Here is a 15,303-nt window from a genome sequence, read left to right on the forward strand (position 1 = left end):
CAATCGAGGACAGACAATTTTTATGCGCTACATGCTTCAGAACAAGGAGGTCCTGTTCTGTGAGCTTGAGTGGCCTACCACTTCGGCTGAGCTGTTGTTGCTTCTAGATGTTTACACTTCCCATTAACAGCACTTACAGTTGACCGTGGCAGCTCTAGCAGGGCTAGACACTGACGTGTTGGAAAGGTGGCACCCATTGACCAATCACTGAGCTCATCAGTAAGGCCATTCTACTGCCAATGATTGTCTATGGAGATTGCATGTCTGTGTGCTCGATTTAATACATTTGTCAGCAACGGGGTGGCTGAAATAGCTGAATCCACTGATTTGAAAACGTGTCCACATACTTTTGGCCATATTGTGTGTGTATTGTTATGCAGGCTATGTGTGCCATTTTAAAATGTATGTAGTTTTGTCCTTGAAATGTTCTTGTCAATTAATGTTCTATATTATGTCATGTTTTGTGTGGACCCCAGAAAGAGTCGCTGCTACCTTAGCAACAGCTAATGGGGATCCTAATAAAATACCTAGAATCTCTGCCAAGGTGCCATTGAAGCTGTTCTGGTGGATCGTGGCGGCTCAGTGCCTTACTAAGAAACTTTATTTTGATGTTTCTGTTTGTTTTGTAGATTGGAGCAGCCTGACCACAGCCAAACCAAATACAATGAAACAAACTAACTTTGTTCCTAGATCCATGTAAAGCAATCACAAATACTTTGGCACACAATACAACATTTGTTGGTACAGGTCTCTCTATAGTAAAATAGATCTATGAACCTTTTGAATAAAAAGGAATGAACCGTCTCTCTTACCTGCCCTGCACCTTGATATCAGAGATGGCGTAGAAGTATCTGGACAGGTTGTTCTCGTCCACCATGGTGGCCCCGGTGGCCGGTTTCAGCAGCCGTATCCTCAGGTCCGTCACCGTGAAGAAGTCCCGTAGGTTCCTGGTGGTGTCCAGTTGACCGTACAGCGACGCCATGTTGTGCAGCCGCGGTCCGGCGAACAGCGCGAACCGATCCTTGATCTCGAAACGGACGGTTTTATCATACTTCCACACGTAGCCTCGGGAGTAGTCCTCGGTGCAGATGATGTCGAGGAGGGTTCGCTGGGTCAGCTCGTTGACCGTCTTGGGCTCCATGGTGAAGGCATCGAGGCAGTCGGTAGCGTAGAACTGGTAAGGGGTCCAGGTTTTACCGTAGTCTAACGATTTCTCCAGAAGCATCTGCTCAGGGCGGCCGGACTCGAAGGTGAGGACGATGTCGTCCGTCAGCTCGATAGTTTTGTTCCAGGACAGCGTGATGTTGACCTCCAGGGGTTTGGGGAACGTATTCCATGAACTGGATTGCCAGAAGGTTGTGGGGTTGCGTCCCTCGAAGTCGAACATGAGCTCTGGAGGGTGGGCTAGTTCATCTGTGGAGGAGTCACACTCGTTGTTGCACATGTAAGGGTTTTCCTGTGGGGGAAACAGAGGTCAAAGAGTGAAGAAATACCAGGTTCATTCAGCGTCATTATGAGACATTATAAGGGCCCACTCTGCTTATGACAAGTCTCGCAATGTATTGTAACTGTGTCGTAATGCATTATAACTATTGACTAGAAGTACAACTGGGAGGGAAACAACGGCATAATAATCTTGAAATTGACTAACGCTCTTCGTCATTACACAATGCATCCTGTACACTGTCTTTTCCATGCACCCTGTACACTGTCTTTTCCATGCACCCTGTACACTGTCTTTTCCATGCACCCTGTACACTGTCTTTTCCATGCACCCTGTACACTGTCTTTTCCATGCATCCTGTACACTGTCTTTTCCATGCACCCTGTACACTGTCGTTTCCATGCACCCTGTACACTGTCTTTTCCATGCATCCTGTACACTGTCTTTTCCATGCATCCTGTACACTGTCTTTTCCATGCACCCTGTACACTGTCTTTTCCATGCATCCTGTACACTGTCTTTTCCATGCACCCTGTACACTGTCTTTTCCATGCACCCTGTACACTGTCTTTTCCATGCACCCTGTACACTGTCTTTTCCATGCACCCTGTACACTGTCTTTTCCATGCACCCTGTACACTGTCTTTTCCATGCACCATGTACACTGTCTTTTCCATGCACCATGTACACTGTCTTTTCCATGCACCATGTACACTGTCTTTTCCATGCACCCTGTACACTGTCTTTTCACCACCTCTCTCCTCTACTAACAGTGTCCCCTACTACTAGTAGAGAGATAACTAATCCGTCCATAATTCCATTGGGAATCTGTTGTCCAACGTCTCTTCTTCACCTTCCATCCTCTACTCCTGCATCACCCACCACTCGTTCTCCCCAGGATGCCTCCGGTCTCATCTACTCTACCAACCACATTGACTGTTGTGTTGGATATTCCTGCTGTTCCTCTAATATAGATGGGTTGAGGAATCTTCAATGACTAGCTCTTATGAAACACATAGCTGAGAAACATACATATTAAATGGGCCTTCATCTGCACAGCACTGCCTGCACCACCGAGACTCAACACCACTCTGTGTGTGTGTGTGTGTTCTTTGTGTGTGTATGAGTGTTTGAGAATGAGAATGAGTTAAACACACTCACATTGACATTCATCTCTCACCCCTACCTCCTCTGCAAAACAATGGGGCCAGCCACAGATGAGACTTTGATACAATATAAAACATTCGTTAGCCCTGCATTCATTTCAGTGTACTAATGTCGGCCATTTTAAAAATGTACAAAGTACTTAGCACTTAGAATAGCAGTATGATCATGAGATTGTGATACAGCCAAAACACATTCAAACCAGACTTCATGTTTAACTGAAAGGGAATTGCTCGATCTGATGTTGAAATTCATGCTTCGTAAAACAGCAGGTGTAGACTAACAGTGAAATGATTACTGACAGGTCCTTTTCCAACAAGGCAGAGTTAAAGATACAAATATCAATATAAAGACCAAGTTAAAGGTAAAAAAAAAAAATGAAATAGAAATATTGACACAAATAAATACACAGTGAATAATGAATAACAATAACAAGTAAACAATTAACATGGCTATATACAGGAAGTACCAGGTAATAACATGGCTATATACAGGAAGTACCAGGTAATAACATGGCTATCAACAGGAAGTACCAGGTAATAACATGGCTATATACAGGAAGTACCAGGTAATAACATGGCTATATACAGGAAGTACCAGGTAATAACATGGCTATATACAGGAAGTACCAGGTAATAACATGGCTATATACAGGAAGTACCAGGTAATAACATGGCTATATACAGGAAGTACCAGGTAATAACATGGCTATATACAGTGAGTACCAGGTAATAACATGGTTATATACAGTGAGTACCAGGTAATAACATGGCTATATACAGTGAGTACCAGGTAATAACATGGCTATATACAGGAAGTACCAGGTAATAACATGGCTATATACAGGAAGTACCAGGTAATAACATGGTTATATACAGGAAGTACCAGGTAATTTTACATTTAATAACATGGTTATATACAGGAAGTACCAGGTAATAACATGGCTATATACAGGAAGTACCAGGTAATAACATGGCTATATACAGGAAGTACCAGGTAATAACATGGCTATATACAGTGAGTACCAGGTAATAACATGGCTATATACAGGAAGTACCAGGTAATAACATGGTTATATACAGGAAGTACCAGGTAATAACATGGCTATATACAGGAAGTGCCAGGTAATATCATGGCTATATACAGGAGGTACCAGGTAATATCATGGCTATATACAGGAGGTACCAGGTAATAACATGGCTATATACAGGAGGTACCAGGTAATAACATGGCTATATACAGGAGGTACCAGGTAATAACATGGCTATATACAGGAGGTACCAGGTAATAACATGGCTATATACAGGAGGTACCAGGTAATAACATGGCTATATACAGGAGGTACCAGGTAATAACATGGCTATATACAGGAGGTACCAGGTAATAACATGGCTATATACAGGGAGTACCAGGTAATAACATGGCTATATACAGGGAGTACCAGGTAATTACATGGCTATATACAGGGAGTACCAGGTAATAACATGGCTATATACAGTGAGTAACAGGTAATAACATGGCTATATACAGTGAGTAACAGGTAATAACATGGCTATATACAGTGAGTACCAGGTAATAACATGGCTATATACAGTGAGTACCAGGTAATAACATGGCTATATACAGTGAGTACCAGGTAATAACATGGCTATATACAGGGAGTACCAGGTAATAACATGGCTATATACAGGGAGTACCAGGTAATAACATGGCTATATACAGGGAGTACCAGGTAATAACATGGCTATATACAGTGAGTACCAGGTAATAACATGGCTATATACAGGGAGTACCAGGTAATAACATGGCTATATACAGAGTACCAGGTAATAACATGGCTATATACAGAGTTCCAGGTAATAACATGGCTATATACAGGGAGTACCAGGTAATAACATGGCTATATACAGGGAGTACCAGGTAATAACATGGCTATATACAGGGAGTACCAGGTAATAACATGGCTATATACAGTGAGTAACAGGTAATAGCATGGCTATATACAGGGAGTACCAGGTAATAACATGGCTATATACAGTGAGTACCAGGTAATTTCATGGCTATATACAGGGAGTACACGGTAATAACATGGCTATATACAGGAAGTACCAGGTAATAACATGGCTACATACAGGAAGTACCAGTACTGAATCGATGTTTAGGGGTACAAGGTTATTGAGGTAGCAATCTGCACATAGGCACAGGTAAAGTGACTAGGCAACAGGATAGATAATAGACTGAGCTGTAGCAACACCATATGTGGAGCAGTGGTGTGTGTGTGTGTGTGTGTGTGTGTGTGTGTGTGGACATGTAGTCTTGTGGGGACCAGAAATTTGACTAACTGTGGGATATTTTTTTTGGTCCTCACAAGGTCAAATGCTATTTCTAAGGGTTTAGGGTTAAGGTTAGAATTTAGTATTAGGGTTAGAATTACTGTCGGTTGAGGGTGAGGGTTAGGGTTTGGATTATGGTTAGGTTTTTGGGTTAGGGTTAAGGTTAGGGTAAGGGTACGGGTTAGGTTTAGGGGTTAGGGTTAAGGTTAGGGTAAGAGTACGGGTTAGGTTTAGGGGTTAGGGTAAGAGTACAGGTTAGGTTTAGGGGTTAAGGTTAGGGTACGGGTTAGGTTTAGGGGTTAGGGTTAAGGTTAGGGTAAGAGTATGGGTTAGGTTTAGGGGTTAGGGTTAAGGTTAGGGTAAGAGTACGGGTTAGGTTTAGGGGTTAGGGTTAAGGTTAGGGTAAGAGTACGGGTTAGGGTTAAGGTTAGGGTAAGAGTACGGGTTAGGTTTAGGGCTTAGGGTTAAGGTTAGGGTAAGAGTACGGGTTAGGTTTAGGGAAAATAAGATTTTGAATGGGACTGAATTGTGTGTTCCCACAAGGTTAGCTGTCAAATCAAATAACATTATATTGGTCACATACACATTTTTTTTTGTCAGATGTTATTGCGGGTGTAGCAAAATGCTTGTGTGACGTAGTGTTTCTGTGTGTGTGGGTGTGTGTGTGTGTGTGTGGGTGTGTGTGTGTGAGTGTGTGTGTGTGTGAGTGTGTGTGTGGGTAGAGTCGGTGCAAGAGAGTTAGTTCAAAAAAGGGTAAACGCAGGTTGTCCGTGGAGCCAATTGATGAGCTATTTAGCAGTTTTATGGCTTGGGGTTAGAAGCTGTAGAGGGGTTGGTTGCAGACTCCGATACCACTAGCATAGAGACTTTTGGGTCTTGGTAAACAGGTAGTACAGGAGAGGACTAAGCCCTGAGGGGCCCCCCGTGTTGAGGGTCGGCGTGGAGGATGAATTGTTGTCTACCGCTAGCATTTGAGGGCAGCCCGTCAGGAAGTCCAGGATCCAGTTGTAGAGGGTGGACCCTGAACAGCATCTACCCCGAAGACATAAGCCTGCTAAATAGACGATTATTAACCAAATAAATATTGACAATATTTTGGTTTGTTTTTTTCGTTGACTCATTAACATGCGCCGCTGCTACTGTTTATTATTTATTTATTGCTTAGTCACTTTATTCCTAGTTATATGGAGTCGGACGTTTACATACCGGGGGCGGCAGGGTAGCCTAGTGGTTAGAGTGTAGAGGCGGCAGGGTAGCCTAGTGGTTAGAGTGTAGAGGTGGCAGGGTAGCCTAGTGGTTAGAGTGTAGAGGTGGCAGGGTAGTCTAGTGGTTAGAGTGTAGATGCGGCAGGGTAGCCTAGTGGTTAGAGCGTAGAGGCGGCAGGGTAGCCTAGTGGTTAGAGCGTAGAGGCGGCAGGGTAGCCTAGTGGTTAGAGTGTAGAGGCGGCAGGGTAGCCTAGTGGTTAGAGTGTAGAGGCGGCAGGGTAGCCTAGTGGTTAGAGTGTAGAGGCGGCAGGGTAGCCTAGTGGTTAGAGCATTGGACTAGTAACCGAAAGGTTGCAAGTTCAAACCCCCGAGCTGACAAGGTACAAATCTGTCGTTCTGCCCCTGAACAGGCAGTTAACCCACTGTTCCTAGGCCGTCATTGAAAATAAGAATTTGTTCTTAACTGACTTGCCTAGCAAAATAAAGGTAAAATAAATAAAATACATCTTAGCCAAGTACATTTAAACTTTTTTTCACAATTCCTGGCTTTAATCCTAGTAAAAATTCACTGTCTTAGGTCAGTTAGGATCATTTTCTCATTTTGTCTGTCACAGTTGAAGTGTACCTATGGTGAAAATTACAGGCCTCTCTCATATTTTTAAGTGGGAGAACTTGCACAATCTGATAAATACTTTTTTGCCCCACTGTACATGTAGATCACATACAGTATACAGTTGAAGTTTGATGTTTACATATACTTAGTTATTACAACTTGTTTTTCAACCACTCCACAAATTTCTTGTTAACAAACTATAGTTTTGCCAAGTCGGTTAGGACATCTACTTTGTGCATGACACAAGTCATTTCTCCAACAATTTTTTAGACAGATTATTTCTTTATAATTCACTGCATTCCAATTCCAGTGGGACAGACGTTTACATACACTAAGTTGAAAAATTCCAGAAAATTATGTCATGGCTTTAGAAGCTTCTGATAATTTGAGTCAATTGGAGGTCTATCTGTGGATGTATTTCAAGGCCTACCTTCAAACTCAGTGCCTCTTTGCTTGACATCATGGGGAAATCTATAGAAATCAGCCAAGACCTCAGAAAATAAATTGTAGACCTCCACAAGTCTGGTTCATCCTTGGGAGCAATTTACAAACACCTGATGATACCACGTTCATCTGTACAAACAATAGTACACAAGTATAAACACCATGGGACCACGCAGCCATCATACCACTCAGGAAGGAAACGTGTTCTGTCTCCTAGAGATGAACGTACTTTGGTGCGAAAAGTGCAAATCAATCCCAGAACAACAGTGAAGGACCTTGTGAAGATGCTGGAGGAAACCTATACAAAAGTATCTATATCCACAGTAAACCGAGTGCTATATCGATGTAACCTGAAAGGCCGCTCAGCAAGGAAGAAGCCACTGCTCCAAAACCGCCATAAAAAAGCCAGACTACGGTTTTTGCATCTGCACATGGGGACAAAGATCGTACTTTTTGGAGAAATGTCCTCTGGTCTGATGAAACAAAAATAGAACTGTTTTGGCCAAGCCAAAGAACACCATCCCAATCGTGAAGCACAGGGGTGGCAGCATCATGTTGTGTGGGTGCTTTGCTACAGGATGGACTGGTGCACTTCACAAAATAGATGGCATCATCAGGATGGAAAACGATGATATATTGAAGCAACATCTCAAGACATGTCAGGAAGTTAAAGCTTGGTCGCAAATGGGTCTTCCAAATGGACAATGACCCCATGTATACTTCCAAAGTTGTTGCAAAATGGCTTAAGGACGACAAAGTCAAGGTATTAGAGTGGACATCACAAAGTCCTGACCTCAATCCTATAGAAAATGTGTGGGCAGAACTGAAAAAGCACTTGTGAGCAAGGAGTCCAACAAACCTGACTCGGTTACACCAGCTCTGTCAGGGTGAATGGGCCAAAATTCACCCAATTTATTGTGGGAAGCTTGTGGAAGGCTACCTGAAACGTTTGACCCAAGTTAAACTATTTAACGGCAATGCTATCAAATACTAATAGAAATTAAAGCTGAAATAAATTATTCTCTCTACTATTATTCTGACATTTCACATTCTTAAAATAAAGTGATGATCCTAACTGACCTAAAACAGGGAACTTTTACTAGGATTAAATGTCAGGAATTGTGAAAAACGGAGTTGAAATATATTTGCCTAAGGTGTATGTAATTTTCTGACTTCAACCGTATATATTATATTATAGCACACAAATCATTATACCTACCTCGGCCTAAGCATCGACACCCCAGGTAACTTCCACAAGGCTGTAAACGATCGAAGAGGCAAGGCAAATAGAGCCTTCTATTCTTTCAAAAGGAACATAAAAAAATCAATATCCCAATTAGGATTTCTCTAAAAATACTTCAATCAAATATCAAACCCACTGCTCTATGTGGTTGTGAGGTCTGGAGTCCACTCGCCAACCAAGAATTCACAAAATAGGACAAACACCCAATCGAGACTCAGCCAGTAATAAAGCAAGAAATATATGTGTAAAATGGAAAATACCCAAAAATGCACGTCGAGCAGAATTATGACTATACCCGCTAATGATCAAAATCCAGAAAAGAGCTGTTCAATTCTACAGCCACGTAAAGGGAAGCGATGCCCACACATTCCACCACAAAGCCCTCACCTACAGAGAGATGAACCTAGAGAAGAGTACCCTCAGCCAGCCGGTTCTGGGGCTCTGTTCACAAACACAAATAGACCACACAGAGCCCCAGGACAGAAACAGATTTGGACACAACCAAATCATGAGAAAGCAAAAAGATAACTATTTGACACACTGGAAAGAATCAACCCCCCCAAAAAAACGGATCAAATTCCAATGTTATCTGTCCCTAAACAGAGAGTACACAGTGAGAGTACACAGTGAGAGTACACAGTGAGAGTACACAGTGAGAGTACACAGACCTGAACACTGTGACTGACCCTAAATGAAGAAAATCCTTGACTATGTACAGACTCAGTGAACATAGCCTTGCTATTGAGAGAGGCCGCTGTAGACAGACCTGGCTCTCAAGAGAAGACAGGCTATGAGCTGCACTTCCTAACCTCCTGCAAAATGTATGACCACATTAGAGACACATTTCCCACAGATCACACAGACCCACAAAGAATTTGAAAACAAATCAGACATTGATAAACTACCATCTCCGTTAGGTGAAATATTGCAGTGTTTATTTCCCTTTTGTTCCATTTGCTTTGGAAATGTCAACATACTCTATGTTTTCCATGCAAATAAAGACCCTTGAATTGAATTGAATTGAATAGAGAGAGCTTTCATGATGAGAGCGTGAAGCTCCTCTTGTATTTGTATTTCATTTGATGTCATGGCCAGACACTGGGATGAGTGCTCTTCAGAGACATAAGTGTATGTGCGTGTGTGCTTCCCTGAAGCCTTATTCAAAGACACAATGAAATACCCAAACTGTCCATGGCTAATGAAAAAAAACAATTTCCCCTCTCGAGCAGGAGTGAACCGAGATCCACGGCACGGTGACATCAAAATAAATAAAAAATAGACGGAAAATAAACTGTGAAGTGCTGTGAGATTCCATCTATTATTATTGTATTTCTTATGGACTGGCTCACGATGACTTCTACCCCTCAGGGAGGTTATCAGTCAAGTCATCTGAGCAGGATATACCGTTGATTGTTTATCACCAATAATAGCTCTGTATTATCTAGCCACTGGAGGTAGACTGGAGACATGAGAAACACTTCCCCAATCCAGACTTGTCACCTGTCTTGCTATAGATGTTTTTCTGCATGGGTGGATACAGGGCCATCCAAATCAACCTAACATCCTAATATGGAGGAACATGCAGCAGTAGTGGATAGATAGGTATTAATACAAAGGTCAGGACCTCTCACTGGTTCCAATGGTGGTTATTTGACAACAAAACATGACCTTATGAAGATCGATAACCCTCTCTGGGCACTACACACCGTTGGGCTCAAATGCTGTAAGATACAGACTCGGCACTGGAGGAGACAAAAAACGATGCTGGTCAAGATCAAACGCTATAAGACACTGGAGGAGGCTATTGGAAAACACTGGTCACTACACACCGGAGACACTGGATTGGAAAACGATAAGCTCTCTGGTCACTACACACCGTAGGGCTCAAACGCTATAAGACACTGGAGGAGGCTATTGGAAAACGATAAGCTCTCTGGTCACTACACACCGTAGGGCTCAAACGCTATAAGACACTGGAGGAGGCTATTGGAAAACGATAAGCTCTCTGGTCACTACACACCGTAGGGCTCAAACGCTATAAGACACTGGAGGAGGCTATTGGAAAACGATAAGAGATCTCTTTGTTCTGAACTCTCCTGCTGGCCACTGCTAAGAATGAGAGAGGGAGGAGTCTTAAACTCTCCCAACAAATCACGAGGCAGACATTCCAGAACGTCACAACCTTTACAGTAGTTTTAGTTAAGGTTGTTGATGCAAACTAGTCACATGCGAAATGCACTCATTAAACATGTACCTCTCTGACCTTCGTCTTGCTATTTTGTATTTTATTAAGAAAAAGCGTCCATTGAAACCAGACCCTAGTCACTGTGTTGCCTAGGGAGAGGAGGAAGGAGAGAGCAGAACATTCCTGTCAAAGGTATGACCATATTAGAGACACATATTTTCCTAGGATTACACAGACCCACAAAGTATTTTAAAACAAATTCAATCTTTATTCAACCTGTTATACAGCGTTGTGTTCGAGACCACCTAAAACGAGACTTATTCAAGACCAAGACAGGAGGGGGGGACAGAGTCAAGACCGAGACCGGGCGGGGGACAAGGTGTCTGAGACATAGTCAAGACCGAGACCGGGCGGGGGACAAGGTGTCTGAGACATAGTCAAGATCGAGACCGGGCGTGGGACAAGGTGTCTGAGACATAGTCAAGGTGGGGGACAAGGGGTCTGAGACATAGTCAAGGTGGGGGACAAGGGGTCTGAGACATAGTCAAGACGGGGGACAAGGGGTCTGAGACATAGTCAAGGTGGGGACAAGGGGTCTGAGACATAGTCAAGGTGGGGGACAAGGGGTCTGAGACATAGTCAAGGTGGGGGACAAGGGGTCTGAGACATAGTCAAGGTGGGGGACAAGGGGTCTGAGACATAGTCAAGGTGGGGGACAAGGGGTCTGAGACATAGTCAAGGTGGGGGACAAGGGGTCTGAGACATAGTCAAGGTGGGGAACAAGGGGTCTGAGACATAGTCAAGACGGGGGACAAGGGATCTGAGACATAGTCAAGGTGGGGGACAAGGGGTCTGAGACGTAGTCAAGGTGGGGGACAAGGGGTCTGAGACAGTCAAGGTGGGGGACAAGGGGTCTGAGACAGTCAAGGTGGGGGACAAGGGGTCTGAGACATAGTCAAGACGGGGGACAAGGGGTCTGAGACATAGTCAAAGACGGGGGACAAGGGGTCTGAGACATAGTCAAGACGGGGGGACAAGGGGTCTGAGACATAGTCAAGACGGGGGACAAGGGGTCTGAGACAGTCAAGGTGGGGGACAAGGGGTCTGAGACATAGTCAAGACGGGGGACAAGGGGTCTGAGACAGTCAAGGTGGGGGACAAGGGGTCTGAGACATAGTCAAGACGGGGGACAAGGGGTCTGAGACATAGTCAAGGTGGGGGACAAGGGGTCTGAGACATAGTCAAGACGGGGGACAAGGTGTCTGAGACATAGTCAAGGTGGGGGACAAGGTGTCCGAGACATAGTCAAGGTGGGGGACAAGGGGTCTGAGACATAGTCAAGACCGAGACCGGGTGGGGGACAAGGGGTCTGAGACATAGTCAAGACGGGGGACAAGGGGTCTGAGACATAGTCAAGGTGGGGGACAAGGGGACTGAGACATAGTCAAGACCGAGACCGGGCAGGGGACAAGGGGTCTGAGACATAGTCAAGACGGGGGACAAGGGGTCTGAGACATAGTCAAGGTGGGGGACAAGGTGTCTGAGACATAGTCAAGACGGGGACAAGGGGTCTGAGACATAGTCAAGACGGGGACAAGGGGTCTGAGACATAGTCAAGGTGGGGGACAAGGTGTCTGAGACATAGTCAAGACGGGGGACAAGGGGTCTGAGACATAGTCAAGGTGGGGGACAAGGGGTCCGAGACATAGTCAAGACGGGGGACAAGGGGTCTGAGACATAGTCAAGACGGGGGACAAGGGGTCTGAGACATAGTCAAGACGGGGACAAGGGGTCTGAGACATAGTCAAGGTGGGGGACAAGGGGTCTGAGACATAGTCAAGACTGAGACCGGGCGGGGGACAAGGGGTCTGAGACATAGTCAAGACGGGGGACAAGGGGTCTGAGACATAATCAAGGTGGGGGACAAGGTGTCTGAGACATAGTCAAGACGGGGGACAAGGGGTCTGAGACATAGTCAAGGTGGGGGACAAGGGGTCCGAGACATAGTCAAGGTGGGGGACAAGGGGTCTGAGACATAGTCAAGGTGGGGGACAAGGGGTCTGAGACATAGTCAAGGTGGGGGACAAGGGGTCTGAGACATAGTCAAGGTGGGGGACAAGGGGTCTGAGACATAGTCAAGACGGGGGACAAGGGGTCTGAGACATAGTCAAGGTGGGGACAAGGGGTCTGAGACATAGTCAAGACTGAGACCGGGCGGGGGACAAGGGGTCTGAGACATAGTCAAGACGGGGGACAAGGGGTCTGAGACATAATCAAGGTGGGGGACAAGGTGTCTGAGACATAGTCAAGACGGGGGACAAGGGGTCTGAGACATAGTCAAGGTGGGGGACAAGGGGTCCGAGACATAGTCAAGGTGGGGACAAGGGGTCTGAGACATAGTCAAGGTGGGGGACAAGGGGTCTGAGACATAGTCAAGGTGGGGGACAAGGGGTCTGAGACATAGTCAAGGTGGGGGACAAGGGGTCTGAGACATAGTCAAGACGGGGGACAAGGGGTCTGAGACATAGTCAAGGTGGGGGACAAGGGGTCTGAGACATAGTCAAGACCGAGACCGGGGGGGGACAAGGGGACCGAGTCCAGAAAAATGCAAATACCATAATAAGATTCTTGCTCGTTAGCCTTACTTCCAGTCATGGGCAATGTTAGCAAGTTAGCCTTCTTTATCTAGCTATTGTACTTGAGAGTAATTCTGCCAAGATGGGTTCTAACAAGGCTATCTGATCTGGGATCAGTACTTATCAGTTTGTATCTCCATCAGAGTAATTCTACCAAGATGGGTTCTAACAAGGCTATCTGATCTGGGATCAGTACTTATCAGTTTGTATCTCCGTCAGAGTAATTCTACCAAGATGGGTTCTAACACGGCTATCTGATCTGTGTTCAGGGAGACACACATACTTAACCAGAAAGGTGGTGGGTTGAGGCAGTTCTCAGCTAATGGCAGTGGTGGATAGAAAGAGAGAGCTCCTGGGAGGTGAGACAGGGGAGTGGACGGAAAGAGAGAGCTCCTGGGAGGTGAGACAGGGGAGTGGACGGAAAGAGAGAGCTCCTGGGAGGTGAGACAGGGGAGTGGACAGAAAGAGAGAGCTCCTGGGAGGTGAGACATGGGGAGATGTTGGACAGAAAGAGAGAGGTCCTTGGAAGTGACACATGAGGAGTGGTGTACAGAAAGCAAGAGCTCCTGGGAAGTGACACATGAGGAGTGGTGTACAGAAAGCGAGAGCTCCTGGGAGGTGAGACAGGGGAGTGGACAGAAAGAGAGAGCTCCTGGGAGGTGATACATGGGGAGTGGTGGACAGAAAGAGAGAGCTCCTGGGGTGTGAGACAGGAGTGGACAGAAAGAGAGAGCTCCTGGGAGGTGAGACAGGAGTGGACAGAAAGAGAGAGCTCCTGGGAGGTGAGACAGGGGAGTGGTGTATAGAAAGAGAGAGCTCCTGGGAGGTGAGACAGGGGAGTGGACAGAAAGAGAGAGCTCCTGGGAGGTGAGACAGGAGTGGATAGAAAGAGAGAGCTCCTGGGAGGTGAGACAGGAGTGGATAGAAAGAGAGAGCTCCTGGGAGGTGAGACAGGAGTGGACAGAAAGAGAGAGCTCCTGGGAGGTGAGACAGGGGGAGTGGTGAACAGTTCATCCAAACATCAGTCATTTCCACTCATTTCTTATTGTCAGTTCCATTAGTGAACGCTGAGGTAATCTCACCAGATGAAGTGGCAATAAATTCTAGCAGTGTAGAACACTAGAACACCTCAATAACATAACACGCGACACGACATGACAGTAGATTATAGATCTAGGTCGTGTGTGTGTGTGTGTGTGTGTGTGTGTGTGTGTGTGTGTGTGTGTGTGTGTGTGTGTGTGTGTGTGTGTGTGTTAGTGCTTCTTTAAGATCGGTTTCGGTTCGGTTATTAAAAAAACTAATCACGGTTTTTGATTTTGGTTTTAAATTATGAGAATTGTTTTTATAATGTTGTAACAACACGTAATAAATCAATTAAAACAAGTCCCATAATGGTAGTGAATGCCCATTTACTCCTGATCACTGTATGAATCATTATCGATTCTTAAAAAGTTTAAACCGTTATGAGGGGGGTTCTAAACTAATCAATGGAATGGTTTTAAGATGGTTCATTTAGAAATTTGATTTTACATTTTAGGACTCCTTTTAACTATAAAAAAATATATATATTGAAAAATATATTTAATTAGTCCTTTTACTTCTATAGCCCAGAGAAACCCATTGAATAAATGTGGGAAAAAAAAGATTCCAAGTCATTATCTCTTTTCTAGAGAGCTGCTGCCTATGTTGTCTGACATAATCACTATTTAAGTAGTTCTTCAAAGTAAATAAGGCATACTTTTATGACTGCTGAATACCAACTATCCATCACTTAGATCATATATTTTCAGGTAGAGATACCTTGTGAAGCAACATCTCTATATCCTTCTCCATCGCACGTCTTCTGTCTCTTCTCACCCTCCTTGTGCAATGGAGTAAGGTTATAGGAGTTAATTATCACGTTTTCAGTGCTAAACTATGTAGTGTATTGGCCTGTTGGAAACTCACAACTCACTACCACAGTGCACAGTTTGGGCTTGATCTGATTTATTTAAATGCAAGTCAATTAGTTGTTTAAAAATGGAAATGTAGTGCTC

The 15,303-nt window shown here is 44.7% G+C and overlaps 1 protein-coding gene across 1 annotated transcript in view; it reads right to left on the reverse strand.

Annotated features, from left to right (window-relative positions):
* LOC115124199 (netrin-G1-like) overlaps positions 1–15,303 on the reverse strand; it is a 210,467-nt gene that overhangs the window by 153,337 nt on the left and 41,827 nt on the right. Inside the window, exon 2 of the mRNA XM_065013789.1 lies at positions 813–1,456. Within this exon, the coding sequence (XP_064869861.1) occupies positions 813–1,456 (644 nt within the window). The remainder of the gene's footprint in view (positions 1–812; positions 1,457–15,303) is intronic.

The sequence above is a fragment of the Oncorhynchus nerka genome, linkage group LG9b, assembly GCF_034236695.1.
Source record: "Oncorhynchus nerka isolate Pitt River linkage group LG9b, Oner_Uvic_2.0, whole genome shotgun sequence".
Classification (NCBI taxonomy): Eukaryota; Metazoa; Chordata; class Actinopteri; order Salmoniformes; family Salmonidae; genus Oncorhynchus; species Oncorhynchus nerka.